The sequence below is a fragment of the Podarcis gaigeae genome, assembly GCF_964106915.1.
Source record: "Podarcis gaigeae genome assembly, chromosome: 8".
NCBI lineage: Eukaryota > Metazoa > Chordata > Lepidosauria > Squamata > Lacertidae > Podarcis > Podarcis gaigeae.
The window spans coordinates 79,977,894-79,995,274 of record NC_139684.1 but is presented as its reverse complement, the minus strand read 5'-3'; the positions used below and the strand labels follow the sequence as shown (position 1 = coordinate 79,995,274).

At 49.5% G+C, this 17,381-nt stretch overlaps 1 protein-coding gene across 1 annotated transcript in view; it reads right to left on the bottom strand.

Moving 5' to 3' along the window:
• Positions 1–15,898, bottom strand: part of ATP1A3 (ATPase Na+/K+ transporting subunit alpha 3) — a 33,983-nt gene extending 18,085 nt beyond the window's left edge. The window contains exons 1-11 of the mRNA XM_083753668.1: positions 15,659–15,898; positions 8,405–8,533; positions 8,138–8,197; positions 7,096–7,299; positions 6,857–6,970; positions 6,102–6,236; positions 5,069–5,186; positions 3,960–4,228; positions 3,564–3,762; positions 2,927–3,036; positions 2,218–2,352 (exon numbers count right to left, since the gene is read on the bottom strand). Coding sequence (XP_083609794.1) covers positions 2,218–2,352; positions 2,927–3,036; positions 3,564–3,762; positions 3,960–4,228; positions 5,069–5,186; positions 6,102–6,236; positions 6,857–6,970; positions 7,096–7,299; positions 8,138–8,197; positions 8,405–8,533; positions 15,659–15,664 — 1,479 coding nt within the window. The 5' untranslated portion in view covers positions 15,665–15,898. The remainder of the gene's footprint in view (positions 1–2,217; positions 2,353–2,926; positions 3,037–3,563; positions 3,763–3,959; positions 4,229–5,068; positions 5,187–6,101; positions 6,237–6,856; positions 6,971–7,095; positions 7,300–8,137; positions 8,198–8,404; positions 8,534–15,658) is intronic.
• Between the last annotated feature and the right edge of the window lie 1,483 nt (positions 15,899–17,381).

The following is a 17,381-nucleotide window of genomic DNA, read 5'->3' as shown; positions in this document are numbered from 1 at the left end:
ATTACGAATTTCTGCAGGAGAACTAGGTCGGTGTGAAGCAAAACAGCTTTCATGTTTGATGATCCTTGGGATAGCTCTGCTGGTAATGCTGGTTGTGGGTTCAAGCCCCACGTTGGGCAAAATGTTCCTGCATCGCAGAGGGTTGGGCTAGATGACCCTTGGGGTCCCTTCCGACTCTACAGTTCTGTGATTCCATGATGTAAATTTTGGGGAACAAACATTCAACTGTCCGTGTTTTTCAAATTTTCAAATATACATTCCCACCCAAAGAAACCAGCGGCTTTTTTATTAGGTATAATAGGAGATGAAGTGAGAAAAGAAGACTGCAAATTATTCTTGTATGCCACAACTGCCGCAAGGATTATTGTGGCTCAAAAGTGGAAATCCCAAGAGTTACCAACCCTAATGGAGTGGCATACGAAATTATTTGAGTATAATGAATTGGCAAAAATGAGTTATAAAATTTGAGACCAAAAAGTGACAAAGTTTGAGGAGGAGTGGAGTAAATTTGTTGTGTATATACGAAATAACTGTAGAAGTTTAAAAACTGTAGCAGGGCTAACATAAATCTTGTGATGTATATAGAATGTAATTAAGAATCTGCAGGAATGGATGTAAATTGGGAAAACCGAAGCAGAGAAAGAGGAAAGTTCGGGCGCGAAATTGTGCAGGGTAAATAAGAAGATAAAAAAGGTTGAATGTTAAAGTTTTATTTAATTTTGTTTTGTTTTTGAAAATCAATAAAAAAGTAATAATAATAATAAAAAACCTGTCCGTGTTTTCCACTGCTCTTTGGCACCCAAGGCACTTGGTGATGAAAGTGCTTTGATTTCCACCATTCATTTATATTTGGATACCATGACGGTCAATGGCCAAACTCAACTGATCTGGGTAAGCGAGGCTTACATGAAGCCCTGCTGGCATGGCAGCCGACATGACGTAGGGCATCAGATTATGGTGATGGGCTGTAAGATGCATCACAGGGCATAGCTGGTTCCACTTTTGGCTTGGGCAGAGGCAGGCCTCAATTTACCTTCCTGGCTCCAGAGGGACTTGTTCAGTGAGGCCAATCATTCCGGACTGCTGGCCACAGGGAATCCTGATTAATCCTCTCCAGCTGTCATTTAAAGAGGCAGGATTAAGGCTGATGGGCCTGAGAATCCTGGAATGAGGAACTGTATTGGGAACACTGACTCAGTCCTCTCCATGGGAACTGTGGAACACAATTTAGCGGCTAGAACCAGACCCACAATGGGATCCTCACTCCCCGTTGCAGAGGAGTGTCAGGTTGCTAGGAAGAGTCATCATAGCCTTTTAAGATCTTGGAGGGGTGGGATGAGGTGGGGCAGTTCCTGCTCTGCTGAGCTGGAAGATACATATGTCAACCACAGCTATGTGATCACTCCTGGGAACAGGAGAAGAGACTTCCTCCCTTCGGCTGAAGAGGAGCCAGAGTTATAATCTCTGGCAAAGTCCCATGCATTTACGCAGCTCCCTTTTCACAAGCTAAGATCTGATCGTTGTTCTCACTGATAGATCCTGCGTTCGCCGGCTTCAATGTCACATGGCCACGGCCTTGCCACAAACGAGAAGGTTATAGAATGTTATTGTATTTGACTTAATAGTTTTTGGATTGTTATGAAAAGTGAAGGTCTGTTTTGCAATGTCACGAGATAATTTTGAATATGAGCAAAGACAAAAGAAAATGAGCCTGAGCCTGAGGGAAAGTATTATACCAGTCATTTTGGAGTGAGGTGAAAAGCTACGAAGGAAAATTCTAGAAGACAGGACCGTGGGAAGATGAAGCTCTAGGGCAGGCATAGGCAAACTTGGCCCGCCAAATATTTTTTGAGACTACAATTCCCATCATCCCTGACCACTGGTCCTGTTAGCTAGGAATGATGGGAGTTGTAGTCCCAAAACATCTGGAGGGCAGAATTTGCCTATGCCTGCTCTAGGGTGTGGATGACTTGCATTTATACATGAATAGGAAGAGAATATTGGAGAGAAGGTTCTAGCAAATGCCATCAAATCTTGAAGAGCAGCTGTGGAGTTTTATTAATGTTGCGGCTCCCCACTCAAGGAATACCACTGGCTTTTTCAAGCGCCCTGGTACAGGGAGATATTCTGTTAATGTGGAATGTCACCTTGCCCTGGACCTCTTAGCATGGCTGACACCATTTTGAAGGTTGACAGGGCCACCCTGAGACATTATACCTGGTATTTGTTGGTGGAGTTGAACGGGATCTCAGCCACTTTCTTGTTTTTCTCCCTCATCAGCTTGACGGATCCAGATGAGAGCTCAATGCACTTTAGCAGGGCAGACTCAGAAGCATCTCCTGCCACGTCACGCTGTGAAGAAATGGAGGCTCTTTTAAACCAGAGAGGCGGCCATTTCCCTCTCTCACAGTGCCCCCCTCATCTACCACATTCCTTTGCTTGGCAGAAGTCACAGCAATCTTTTGTAATCTCTTTCCCTCACGGCCACCCTCCATATCTCACACACTTCAAACTGTCAACCACGAACGATGCTATTTTCCAGAACAACCAAAGACATTTCTGTTCTGAAAAGCTTTCCTAATTGAATGATCTCTGCCATGGGTGTCTGCTTTGTATTGTTTTTAAATTTATCTATCTGATGTTATTTTCTGTGTTGTTGTCGAATCTCGTACATCACCTTAAGACGTGTGTGGAAGCTGATACATAATAGTAGAATTAATTATTACTACTACTATTATTATCACTCAAGTAAGGAGATGAGAGAAATGAGGGCACCCACCTTTAAACCTAACTACACCAAGGGCATCTTGGTCTGAAATAATATTCAGCATAGGTCCAAGTGCCACCCCAATACCTGACTTTTCACCTCCCAGTTGAGACCCAACTATGGTGTCCTTCACATTCTCTCACGGTGTCTTGCTCTCACCTTGAGGATGGGCACATTTTCCTGACCTCCCTTGAAGACAGCTCGGTTGCAAAGCCCTGCGATGTGGGACAAAGCCACCCAGGTGGCAGAACTCTTGTCGAAGGCCGTGCCTACAAAGAAGGGGAAGTCAGATGAAAGGACTGAACAGAGACGTTCTAAGCTGAGGGAGGAAATGGAAATGGGCTGTAGAGCCAAGGCCACATCCACTCCATTAAAATACGACGATGCTACTTCAACAGTCATGATTTACCCCAAAGAATTCTGTTAAGGGTACTGAGAGTTGTTAGGACACCCCATATTCCCCTCACAGAGCTACAGAATTAACAGTCAATCCCTCTTCACAGGAAACTCTGGGAATTGTAGCTCTGTGAGGCTCTCCTAACAACTCTTAGCACCCACAACAAAACACAGTTCCCAGAATTCTTTGGGGAATGACTGTGAAAGCAGCGTTCATAGCGCTTTAAATTTATGGTGCAGATGTGGCCTGAGAAGAACTGGAGAATGGGGTGAGGAGAAAAATCTAGAGAGAGAGGAGCTGCCCCATTTCACAATGCCTCACACATGAAGATGCATCGTGCCAACTTCTCATCGCACACCCCACCCCAAGACCAACAAGGGGTACTCTTCCTGCCCTCACCAGACTGGTCCTCAGTAGTATCAGCCTCATGGATCTGGTTGTCGAACCACATGTGGGCAACGGTCATACGGTTCTGAGTCAGGGTCCCTGTTTTGTCCGAGCAAATGGTGGAGGTGGAGCCCAGGGTCTCGACGGCCTCCAAGTTCTTCACCAAGCAATTCTTGCGGGCCATGCGTTTGGCTGTCAAGGTCAGACATACCTTGAGGGGAAAAACACGAGTCAGAGGTGGTCAAACCACTTTGATTTAAACATACTAGGGCAAGCTGGAGGTAGGGATTTGCCATTTTGCGTGGACTTAAAATGTCACCCCTTGCCAGATCTCTCTCCCCACAAGATTTCCAGCTGCAGACCTAGATTGCCTTCTCCATAGAACATTTACAGCCCCGAGTTACTTACGGTGACTGTAGCCAGGAGCCCCTCGGGGACGTTGGCCACAATGATGCCAATGAGAAAGATGACAGCTTCCAGCCAGGTGTAGCCCAGAATCAGAGAGAGGACAAAGAAGGAAACCCCCAAAAAGACAGCCACGCCGGTGATCAGCTGGATGAAGTGCTCAATCTCCCTTGCAATGGGGGTCTTGCCAACTTCCAAGCCTGAGGCGAGTGTGGCAATTCGGCCCATCACGGTGCGGTCCCCTGTGGCGATGACGACCCCGCGTGCCGTGCCTGGTGAGATGAGAGACAACTCGATGGGCACCACGGATTCCTACCAGGTTTCTGCCAGTTTAATAGTTGTTACCACCAACACCACCACCACCCCAAAAAAGAATCTTGAGAACTGTTGTTAGGCAGGAGAGAGTGAGTTAATTGGTTAGAACAAAAAAATTATACCCTGCTTGATCGTTAAAAAAACACACAACCCTACCACAAAACAGTTTCCAGAAAGTTGAAACAAGAAAAAATTGCAGCTCTGCTTTAAACTGTACCAAAGTTAAAATTCTAAAACAGATTAAAATGGCCTCTACCTACTAAGCATCTGGCCAGGCTTGTCTAAACAAGACCGCTTTTAGCAGGCGCCCAAAAGAGTTCTGTGAAGACGCCTGGTTGATCTCAGTGGGCAAGGAGTTCCCAAGGTTAGGTGCTGCCACACTCAGCGATCAAATGCGGAAGGGGTCAAATGTGGCAGCTGTCGTAGTGCCCATTTTGCCGATCAAAGCAGCTGATTTGGGTTCATGCAGCGCAAGGCGATCTCATAGGTAAACTGGTCCCAAGTTGTTAAGGGCTCCATATACTAACACCTTGAACTTGGCCCAGTAGCAGATGGGCAACCAGTCAAGGACTCATTCCCACCAGGAACTGTACTGTTAAAAATCCCTATTTCCCCTTGCAGAACTACAGTTCCCAAGGTTCCTTGGAGAAAAGGAGGGGCCATTAAGCTAATTGAGGGCTATCGATGTGGACATGCCCTCCATCATAGCAATGTAACCCTGTGCTGGTTTCTCCATAGGCTCTTCTCCAAATGCTTCCTATATACACTCACATCTGCAGATAAAACTCTGGCTGTACCTTCTACACAGTTGGTAGAGAAGAAAGTGATGTTCCTTGTCTCCAGAGGGTTGTCATGGGTGCAATCAGGAGATCGCGTCTGTGGCTCTGATTCACCAGTCAGTGAGGAGTTGTCCACCTGGAGAGAAAACACTGCACATTTAGTTCTTTTCCCCCCTAAGGAAGTTCTAAAAATCCAGTTCTAATTTCGATGTGGAAATTCACATGTTAGATTTCCAAATTCTCAAAGGTGGTATGTAATAAATTCAAGGCTCTCAAAGTCTGACTTTCAAGATTAAGATTAAGTTTTGGCTCTGAAGCACAGCTGCTTCATATATTATGAAATTCCGGCAAAGGTAAAGCCCAATGCATTGTGAAGTTCTCATGTTTAAAAAAAAACCCCAAACAAACCAAAAACCTTCCCTTCATGGTTTTAGGGTAGCAATGTGGATTAAGCAATTTAAAAATATTGGCTCAAAATATGTGCCACTGACTAAAGCAGGTTGCAAATTTTTTATAAATAAATAATTTTTACAGCAAATACATATGCAAACTAAGATGAGCCACAGTTGTTTTAGATCAGGCACCCCCAAACTCAGCCCTCCAGTTGTTTTGGGACTACAGTTCCCATCATCCCTGACCACTGGTCCTGTTAGCTACGGATGATGGGAGTGGTAGTCCCAAAACATCTGGTGGGCCGAGTTTGGGGATGCCTGCTTCAGATATTCCCCTTAGGGAGAGAGACAGAGGGAGAAAAGGGGGTGCTTTTTTAAGAGGATGCCTCATGCATTATCTAAAATAAAGCAATTTTCTTCAGAACCATTTGGGTTTTCTTTTTCTTTTTCTTCATGCGTATCTATGCTCATTGAATTAATTCATTGACTAGGCTGTTAAATGGACCAGCACAGCTCTCACTGGAAGTGCAAGAACAGGGTAATGTTTGGTTCAGAATGGGAGAAAACCAATGGCAAAAGACACCGTGAGGATGGTCCCGGATGCCTGTTGAGAAGCAGAGGGCTGGAGACACTGGTGTGGAGGGTATGGGAGATCTCACCTTACAGCCATGAGCCGAGATGATCCTGAGATCCGCTGGGACCCTGTCTCCCCCTTTCACCTCTACCAGATCACCAACCACCACGTCTTCGGCATTGAGCTGCATCTTCTCGCCTTCCCGGATGACCAGGGCTTGCTGCAGGGTGAGAGAGGCAGGCTCAGGTAGGTAGGCAGACATTCTGGGTTCTCGGCTACTGGCACACAGATCCCCTAAAACACACCACCTTAGAGCATCGTCTCCAAGAGAGATGGAAGTAATAGGGTTATCACTCATGACGTTAAGACTCATCACACACGTAGCAACCTGTAAAGGACCCTGCCTGTAACAAACAGCACCAGTCTGCAGTGGGTCATTAATGTGTCATTTTATTCACACTGGGGCAGGTTTATTTGTTTACTTCTCTAACCATTTCACAGGTGGGAGACCCGATGTCCAAAATGCAGGTGTATCTTCTAGTTCATTGTGAGATACTGCTATCACTACTTGACATAGACAAAGTGGAATCTGGTGGGCCATGGCTAAGCCTGATGGGATAGGGGTGGTGGAGCCAGGATGGAACCTTAGAGTGTAAAGGGTGGAGCCATCACTGCAGCTGGAAGTTCATGCATCAATCCTGGCAAAATCTCATGGGCCATGGGCAAAGTTTGGAGTTCAGTTGGAGAGAGGGTTTCGCACCCTGCTATTGGTTACCTGTTGGTAGGACTCATAGGATGGGCCCATGCAATTCACTCAACTCTTTGTTCCTCCTCTCATACCTGGGGCACCATGTTCTTGAACGACTCCATGATCTTAGAACTTTTGGCTTCTTGGTAGTAGGAGAAGCAGCCGGTGATGATGACAACAGCAGCCAAGACGATACCCAGGTACAGCTGTACAATGGGCAGAAACAGGATGTTGGCGTCTCAGACGCTGCATGGGGTCCCGTCCTCTCTGCCTTGCCTCCCTGTTCTTTCCTCCATGCCCCCACCCCAGATGCCATTCCCCCAGAACTTACATTGTCTCCCGCTGGGTCGTCCTCAGTTCCTGCCTGGATGCCGTAGGCCAAGAAGCAGAGGATGGCACCGATCCACAAGAGGATGGAGAAACCCCCAAAGAGCTGGCGGCAAAACTTAACCCATTCGGGAGTGGTGGGGGGCGGGGTGAGTGCATTGGGGCCATCTCGGGCCAAGATCTCTTGGGCTTTGCTGTGGGTCAGACCCTGAGAGGGGGAGACAGACAAAATAAATCTCCACTTCCCTTGAGGACAGGTGTCTCTGATCCCCCATCTGCCACCTGCTGCACACCCACCATAAATTAAAAGCACATGAATTCCCTCCAGAGAATCCTGGTAATTGTAGTTTGTTAGGGTTACTCGGAATTATAGCTCTGTGGGGTGTAAACTACAGTTCCCAGGATTCTTTGGGAGAAGCCATGTACCTTAAAGGCATCCTTTTTCTTGTCTTCATTCTGCATAGGGCAGGCATAGGCAAACTCGGCCCTCCGTATGTTTTGGAACTACAACTCCCATCATCCCTAGCTAACAGGACCAGTGGTCAGGGATGATGGGAACTGTAGTCTCAAAACATTTGGAGGGCTGAGTTTGCCTATACCTGGCATAGGGCTTCCCATACTTTTCTGTCAGGTTCTGCTTTAGAGGCTGCAGCACCTCTGAAATTATTAGCTTTTGAATAATCGGCTATTGTTATTGGCTGTTGACTGGCTATTGTCTGCTGGCGATTGATTGATTGATTGATTGATTGATTGATTGACTGACTGACTGACTGGATGATTGATAAAGCACCTAATACTGCTCTGTTCATCCTGCCCCCTCAATTCTATCTAGAAAATAAAGATCAGCTCCCACAATCCTGCAGGGTCGTTCTGTTCCACATAGGTAGCTACTGCCCAGGTCCCTTGCTGGCCACCTCTGCCAGCCAGCTGTTTCCCCCACGTCAATACCCCACTAGCCAGGAGGGCGAGGCAACACTTGCCAACCCAACCCTTAAGGAAGCAAAGTTGAACATCACGCCTTGGATGAAATCCATGGCTTCCTTCACCTGCACACAGTCTGTGTTGTATTTCCGGCACACTTCTTCAATGGACATTTTATGCTCGGTCTGAAAAACACCAGAGAGAGAGAGAGAGAGAATTAGGTGGTGTCTCCACTGACCGCCCCAGATCTTCTGCCCCACAAAAGTCCTCCCTACTGCTGTGATGTTAGATGCCCCAAACTCCTCTGCAGCACCATCTACTGGTCAAGAGCAGGCCGCACACATTCCTACATCTGCGCTGCCTCCCCACGCTGTGCCAGACCATCAACTTACCATCGCCACCTCCTTCTTAAGATCATCCAGATCTCGGACCTTCTGCTGCGCTTTGGTCTTCTTCGGCGAAGGGTTCTCATCATGCTTGTCTTGCGTGGTTGCCACGCGGTAGCTATCTGAGCGGCCGTACTGTTTGAGGGAAGAAGGAAACAGAGACGAGGGGGTGAAATGCCACACGCTAGAATGTCAGCCCCTAAACCAACACCATTATTGGTACAATTGTTTCATGTAGACGGCAGTGCAGAAGCATCCCACCCCCAGCTATCTGTGTATGGAAGCAGCTCCCATTAGCACCCAAAGGTTCAAGAGTCCTTATCATCAAAAGAAATGACTCCTATGCTTCATCACAACCACTGAGACCAGCCAATAAATCTCTCCTGGCTATATGTTAGGATGGGGGACCTGTGACTTTCCAGCTGTAGGTTTGGCTACAATTCCCATCTTCCCTGACCACTGACCACGCCATAGGCTCCCTGCTGTATAGGAAGAGTCCATAGAACAACAAGGTCTTCTGCAAGACCTAATTCACACAGAGCATAATTGGTTTATGGAACACAGTAATCTCCACTAGCTTGAACAGAAGGATTAGAGAAATTCACAGAGAACTATTGGGGTCTGTTAGCACTGGCAGATAAATGGAACTTTGGTGTTCAGGAACAGTATATCTCCGATTCTCAAATACCAGAGCTAAACAATAAGCTATCACCTTCATGCTTTGCTCGTGAGCTTTAAGGAAGAAGAAGAAGAAGAGTTTGGATTTGATATCCCGCCTTTCACTCCCCTTCAGGAGTCTCAAAGCGGCTAACATTCTCCTTTCCCTTCCTCCCCCACAACAAACACTCTGTGAGGTGAGTGGGGCTGAGAGACTTCAGAGAAGTGTGACTGGCCCAAGGTCACCCAGCAGCTGCATGTGGAGGAGCGGAGACTCGAACCCGGTTCCCCAGATTACAAGACTACCACTCTTAACCACCACACCACACTGGCTGTGGATCAAAATGCTGGATTAGTCGGCTCCCACGGTCTGCTCCAGCAGCACAATTCTTCACGGGCTTAAGCAGACACTGGCCTAAAACAATTAATACTATATATTTATCTTTGTCCTTTGTTTAATCCACTTACTGGTTTTTATTGGGTTGTGGTTTTAGTGTTGTTGTCTCTCTAGAAATTCAGCTAACTAAATGAAGCCATTCCTTCTTCCTCATTTAATTTGTGGCTTTCTCCCCCCCCCCGGGGGGGGGGAAATGACGAGACATTTTGACTGCCATAGTTCTGCCACCAGGAGAAGATGGAAGAAGCCCTGCGGGGCTCCTGTAAGGGAAGTAGGAGACCCGGAAGGGTGGCATCTTGCTAAGGAGCTGGCTAAGGCAAAGCTCAGTGGCAGAGCATGTGCTTGGCATGCAGAAGGCCTCATGGTTAGTTCTTGGCACCTCCACTTAAAGGTTATCTCAGGACAAAGAGCTGGGGAAGCCCTCTGCTTGAGACAATACTAGGCTGGATGAACTGACCCAGAATTATGCTGCTTTGCCTGCTGATCAACTGCAACTGCATCTACAACAGCATTTGATGAGCGTTGAGCCCTTTGGCCCTCCAGGATCCACATACGCACTGCTGTGCATCATGCCGATCTGCGCAATCAGAGCTGCGCATGCGTTCCCGCTCAGGGGTTAGTTTGTGCTTTCTGAGGGCAAACCGTTGAGCCCTGCACACATGGTCTCAAAGACGGTGTCAGAATTCGCACCCGTGTTAGGTGCCTTGGTAACTGCACACAATGTAACCTGCTGCATGCCAGGTTTCAAACCCAGTGTATCAGAGGAGCCTGTTTCCATGCATGCATTTCTGGGGATACACATGATCAGATCATCACGTGCTTGTCTGATGCTGTTGTCATGCAAGGACTATGGCAATGAGCTGTGAGATGGAAAGATCTCAGCTACTGAACTCACTGGGTACTCTTGGGCAAAACACGTTCTCTCAACCTCTCATATCTTCGACTAGCCTGACTAGCCTGCCTTACAGAATACAGAGGAGCATAACTGAAATATTATATGCAGAGAGCTTTGAACACTTGAGAAAGATGCACTTTTTCACAGGTTTAATTCATGGTAAGCCTTAACTGCAGAACCTGTGCACCTTGTCATACATGCATGACAGTGCTTTTTTTATATAGAAAAAGAGGTGCAGGAACTCCCACTCTTTTTTTGACGGACAACCCAGATGTCAAGATTTTTAGGGGGGAGCTCCACCTGATCGCCCCACCACTGGCATCGCTGCAGCCACATTACATCGCCTCTGTCACACAGCTCTGGCCGCTGTGCCAATATACAGCTTCTGGTATGCTAGAAAGAGGTGGCAGAACAGAGTTCTGGCTTAATAAAAGCCCTGGTGCACCTCTGGAACAGGCGCAGTACTGGGTGCTTCTGAGCATGCACAAAGCGCCTTTCCTTCTTCACTGGGGAATAGAAACTAATGCACATGGATTTTTGGAGCAACAAGAAGAGCTTGAGGCCTAAGGTCTCTTTCTACATAAATATCCTATCCTTTCAATATCTTCAGCAAACAGAATTGGTAGTTGCCAGGGAGTTCCCCACACGAGGGCATTGCTAGCAGGTTGAGATTTGTGAGATCTCCTATTCCGCCCTTTGCTTCTTGTCTCTGCCCTTGACCCATCTGAGACAGAACTTAATGAAGGCGACCTGCAGTTGTGTGCAGACTGTACTTTTGCCCCCTGACACTCTTTTGACCAAAGTTCTTCTGCCCACCTGCATTCTTCAGTGAAGCAGGTTTTGTAGGATTCCCCATTTCAAAAAACCTGCAGAACCTGTTTGACTCTGCACCATGGCAGGACAGGGTGGTGATGGAGTCTGGCCACCACCAGCAACAGTGGTGGTCCCATCGTTCCACCTTACACATCTCTGAAAACTTCTATCCGAACGCAGCTCCAAACTGTCTTCCTTCTCCAGGCCCAATGCTAGAATATGATTCACTAAGAACTGAACAGGGTGAGAGAAAAGGTGTGTGCTTTCTGAAAAAGGGAGGGGCATCTATAGGCTTGTGATGCAGTTTCATCTCTAAAGTCTGGCCTGGCCATTATCCACATAAGAGGAGGATGCAGGGAATAAATGTGCTCCTAAGGCCCAAGGAGGATATTCCATGACCTTGACTGACTTTGAGATGCCCTTTGCCAGAAGTGCTGATGAGCAAAAAGCTTGGGCCTTGATTTGTGACTGAGAGTGGGGTTGTCCTCCTGCCGGTCATCAGATGACCGTTCAGGGTGAGGGAACCTCAAGAGACGTCCTCATTCACCCATGTCCCTGTCAGAACACCCATTGCAATTCAAAGCGTTGGCAGAAAGCTGAGATGTTTGGAAAGAGCGGTATACAACCTGAGAGAAGAGTATCTGAAGCATGCACACCCTTAGACATGCTAATCAGTATACATGCACATGTAGAATCCCACACACACACACACAAAATGGCGAGGCTGACATTTACAGATTTTCACATGTACTGAGGCCCCAAACCACCAAGGGCCAAGGCAGGCATGCGATACACTTAGAAGCCCACAGAAGTCTCTCTCTTGCATGTGCAACCATGAACAAGATATGCACAGAATCACAGAGAAAGAAAAAGAATGCACTCTGCATGCTCGCCAAACCACCAACACCTCAATGCTTTTCCAATGTGCTTTCCTTCCCAGTATGCAGATATATGCAGTTTGCATATACTGGTACATGTCCATTTCCGGACTAGTTGTGTGCATGAGAGTGGCACACACTGATGTCTACCAGATTTCCTACAGTGGAGAATACTGCAGTCTCACACAAGGTGTTTCCCCCCCCCCCCCCAAGAGACCTGGAAAGCAGTTGGTGGGGCATGTGGTTAGAATGCAATACTGTATTCCCCAAGCAAAATGTCCTACTCTTTGATAAGCTCAATGGTTGAGAAAGGAGAGTTTATAAGCTCCCACAGTTGCCCCTTGGGGTTTTTTTTTGTGGGGGGTGGCATACTGCAGTACAGAGAAGAGGAACCCATCCTTCCTCCTATAACACTAGTTATAAAAAGAGGATGTCCCTGTGGACCAAACCTGCTGATGTATTTCTGGGAGATGACTAAAGGCAATTGGTTACTCTGAGCTGGAGATAGGGGGCTTTTGTGGAGGGGCGTGCCTAGCTTGCGGGGAGGGTCTCTGGGCACCCAGCACCTGGCAAGGTGCCCGCCGGCCTCCCCAGCTCCATCAGGCCTGACCGCCACCCCCATATTCTGCGGCGCTGCGACGGAAGGAAGGGAGAAATCCCTGGCGTGGTGCCAGCGCTGCAGCAAGGCTCACCAGCCGCAGAGCCCTGTGCCAAGTGAGGAGGAGGAGGAGGAGGAGGAAGAGGCAGATGAAGAAGGCTAGCAAATGCAAATCCCCCGCCAAAGGGACAAGGCACCTTCCGCACCCTCTGGCTGCCTTTGCAGGGCTCCAGAATGAATTCCTGGGGAGGGAGTGACTGGGTCAGGGTGACCCAGGCAAGAGGAGGCAGAGGGGGGGAGAGGCTGGCCTGGGGAGGAAGAGGAAAGAAAGAGGGTGTCTCCCCCCTATAAAAATCAGAGGGAATACATTGGTCTGGCTTGGGAATCCCTTTCTCTCTAGGCCCTGAATCTCCCACAGCCAAGAAATGAGAGGTGAGGAAGCAGATCTAGGGATCCAGCTGCCTTTTCCTTTTCCAAGGCCCATAATATATTAAACAAGGCCTAGAATAACACCCCCCCTCTCTGTGTCCAGCTTCTCTTTCTCCCAGTATTTCCTACCCACCCCCACAAAAAAACCCACCCCTTCCTATCTTTGCTGCAGAGAGACGCTGGCAGCAAGAGCTTGCCTCTCCTTATCCGCAGACACCAAATATAGGAGCCTGTAAAGGGGACTGGAGGCAGCGAGGGCGGCGGGGGGGGGGACACCTCATGTGGGAGGGGGAAGCAATGGAAACAGAAGGGGAGGCTGAGAAGCCATCAATCCCTCCCCCTCGCTTTCTCTTCAGGGGGAAAAGAAAGCTTAATAATGGTGCGTCCCCAGCTAAAGAACGCCGTTCTCACACGATGGTCCTATGCATTTCCCCCTCCCCCTCCTGTCTCTCTCCCCCCCCCCCGGTTCCACCTCTCCCCTTCCTGCTCTTTGCAAGGTTACAGCTGCTGCAATGGTGCCCTCTCTCTCCCCGTCTCTTTGATGTGCCCCCTCCCTCTTGCCAGAAAGGAAGGCGGATTAGCCGCTCTCTGCCCATATGCTTTCCCTCCTCCCTCTCCCCCCCCCCGCCGCTCCCCGCAGCCACACACACATACACAGACAAGAGTGCTTGTCTTTTGGAAATCCGCGCCATCATTCCTCTGACCCCAGTCTGTTCCTTTCTCCTCTTGCATTCTCTCCCCAGCCCCCAGCCCAGCCAAAGATAGGGACGTTTAATGCTAGATTCCCCACTCTCCTCCCGCTGGGAACCATCAAGAATTTATTTGCGCGTAGAGAGGGAATCCTATCCCGTTTATGTCTCCCATTCCTGGTGATGATGGAGCGGCAAGGGGTCTAGACAGTACCCCAGCTCCGTTGCTCCGGCCTCCTCCGTTCCCAAACAACATCCCTTTGCTGGGTGTTGCAAAGGCTAGGAAAGGTGGAGTTGCGGGGGGCGGCGAAAATGAACAGGAAAGGTGACCTTCCTAAATGAATTTCTCTGTCACTGGACGCTCCCAGGACTGTGTTGCTAAAGGACACCAAATGGGCAAAGTATATTTCTAGGTGGGTGAGAAATTTAAATAACAACAACAACAACAACAGCATATGTTGATGATAAAAGTTCAGAAATAGGGGGACCGGTGGGGGTGAGTTTCTTGTTTGCCCCCCCCCCTCTGGCGCCACCTACACAAAAAGAGGGGGGCTGCTGCTGCTGCCTTCTGATGCCGCAGCCCCCACTAGCACCTGCCCCCCCGTCCAGAGGAGAGAACAGCTCCTGAATATCAATGAGGGGGAAATAACAGCGCCCTCCTCTTCCGAGCACCGCCTTTGGGTGCCTGGCGATCATTTCTTGTGCTTTCCCTTTCTTCGCTCCATCTTTTTCCATTCCTCTAAACCTGCCTCTCCTTTCCCCCTCTTCCTCTCCTTTGCTCATCATCTCTCATCCTCCATTCCTCCCCCCCCTCTCTCTTTCTCCCCCCCACCTCCAGCCCAATGACTCATCCTTTCTCCTTCATCTCTCCATCCGGCGCTGACATCTTGTCACCCATGGGGAGGGAGAGATCTGCCTGCCATTTCCCTGCCAGCCCCTTTCCCTCCCTCTGCAAGGTTTTATCATACCCTTCCGCCGCCCCCCACCAAGAAATCCAAGTCAAAAAAAGCGCCCCAAATTCCAGACACCCCTCTCCAAAAACATACACCCAGGAAGGAGAGTCTCGGTTCCTATGACATGAATCTCACATCATCATCACCAAATCATGAATCTCGCTGCGCGGACACCACTTTCCAATAAATGATAAGCTTTTTGTTTATCGCAGCACAGCTAAAAATATGCCCTGAACTGTCAGGACGAGATCCGCACATCCTAGCGGATGCGGAGAAGGAAAGAGGGAGGGACGCAGGGGAAAAAATGGTCTCGCAGTCCTCGCTGTCTCCAAGGACAAGGACAGAGATGTGCTGCGTGTGAGCATGGAGCCGGCAGAGGGGAAAAGAAGGTGACCGGCAGGGTGGGGGCGAAGGGTGCTTCATACGGGTACCAGCTCCTCCGTTGCAGAGGGACACATGCGCTCCCCCCATGCGCAGACACATACAAATACATGCCGGGGCACACCGCACAAAATCATGATCCACAGCGATCCACGGGATGAAGGAGTCACACGGGCACCGTACACGAGTGCGCATAGACACATCTGCGCGGATTGCACAGACATTTCCCTGCTGTGTATGTAAGGCGCAAGCGAGCAGAATTCTAGGTATGTGTCATCAGGAGGTGGGTGAGAGGGAGGTAAGCCAGCGGCAGATACAGGGATGGCGCGCGTGTGCGAGAGAGATAGAGATGCGGGTGTACAGCGTCGTGCGCACGCGGCCACACGCGTGCATGCAATGCGGGCACGGAGGCGTGTTTAGAAGCGCAAGTACGCAACACAAGGGCACAGCAAGGCTGCCCATCGGTATACACAGGTGCAATGATGCACAGAAACCCAAAGGTGTGCTGATCAGGGGGTATTGCTTCGCTACACAGAGAGAGACACAAAAAGAGAGGAATGCGCTACTTACCCCCATGTTGGCGGCTTGGGCGTCTCAGTCTGGATGACCCAGACTCTCCTAGGGGTGTCTAGCAGGCAGGCAGGCAGGCAGGAGGATGGATGGATGGAATGGGAAAAAGAGAACGAAAGAGAAAGGGAGAGAGAAAGAGTGAGACAGACAGAGGGGAGAGGAGGGAGATGCCTGCGCCCCAGCCAGGGATGCTGTGCCCACGGCTGCCAGGCGCGGAAGGACAGAACTCGACGCACTCCTGCCGCTGCTGTCTGAGCCGGGGCAGCACAACAGCCAATCAGCAGCTCCTCTCCCCCTCATGCACCCACCCCGACCCACCAGCAAGCCCCGCCCCTTTTACTGCAGAATTCACCTTGCCCAAGGTGGGGAGAGAAGGGGCAGGGGATCCCCCAAGCCTGGCCTGCACAATCTGCCCCAAACCAAACCGGTTGATGGGGACCCCCAAAATCAAAGCACACACACACACACAAATTATTGGGAATATGCCAAACTCTGCTGGATCACAGTCTCCGGAGAATCCCACAGCCTCTCGGTTCACCACAGGCCTCCGTAGGCACACACTTCAAACCCCATCCAGTTGTCCCCCAAAGGCAAAGTGTCACCCCACCCCCCACGACACGCCAAAACCACAACGCATCTTCTGAACTGAACAGAATACGGAGACCCACAAATGTGTCAATCTGCCAGTCCCTCAGAGGCAGCCGGAATCCCCAAACCCTTCTCAAAGCAGGTGACAAACATGCACCGGAGGCCTTTCATATCTGAGGGCTACTGCCACCCTGAAATGAGGACCCCCCCCTCACCAGGACCGACGCCGCATTGCTCCACACCACCCCTCGGGAGCACAATTCACCTCCCCGACCTGTACACACACCACACCGCCTCAAAACAATGCACGATGTGCCGAAACATCCTAAGAACACACAATCGTGATCCCCAACACACTGTGTCCCCCTCTCTCCCAAACAAACCCTATGGGAACCAGTGCCATTCAGATATATTTTCTGGGGAATAAACTCGAGGAGAAGGGAGAGAGGGAGGTCATAGCTCAGTGGCTGAGCACACGCGTTGCCGGCCTGAAGGTCTCAGGTTCAATCCCTGGCCTCTCCAGTTAAAAGGATCAGGGAGCACGTGGGAGGAAAGCTCCTTCTCTTCTCCAGGAATCCTGGAGAGCCACTGCAGGTCAGATTAGGCAGCACACCCGGCTGGAGAGGCTATTCCTCTGATTTAGTATAGGGCAGCTATACAAATAAAACCAGTAACCCCTTCAGATTCAGAGGTCACATCCAGACCATCCATTTAAAGCACATTGCTCCTCCCACCAAAGAATCCTGGGAGTTGTAGTCCCCCCCCCCGCAGAACAACAATTCCCAGCACCCTTAAGAAACCACAGTTCCCCGGATTCTTTGCAGGGAAGCCATGTGTAGAGTGAATGTAATCTGTGCTCGAGGACCCAAATCTGGCCAAACTCACAGAGGAAGAGCCTGCAAACTGACCCTCTGGGGGGAAATAGCTGCTGACTGGGAGATTTACAGCCTCTTAACCTCCAAAAGGGACATGGGTAGTGCTGTGGATTAAACCACAGAGCCTAGGACTTGCTGATCAGAAGGTCGGTGGTTTTAATCCCCGTGACGGGGCGAGCTCCTGTTGCTCGGTCCCTGCTCCTGCCAACCTAGCAGTTCGAAAGCACGTCAAAGTGCAAGTAGATAAATAGGTACCGCTC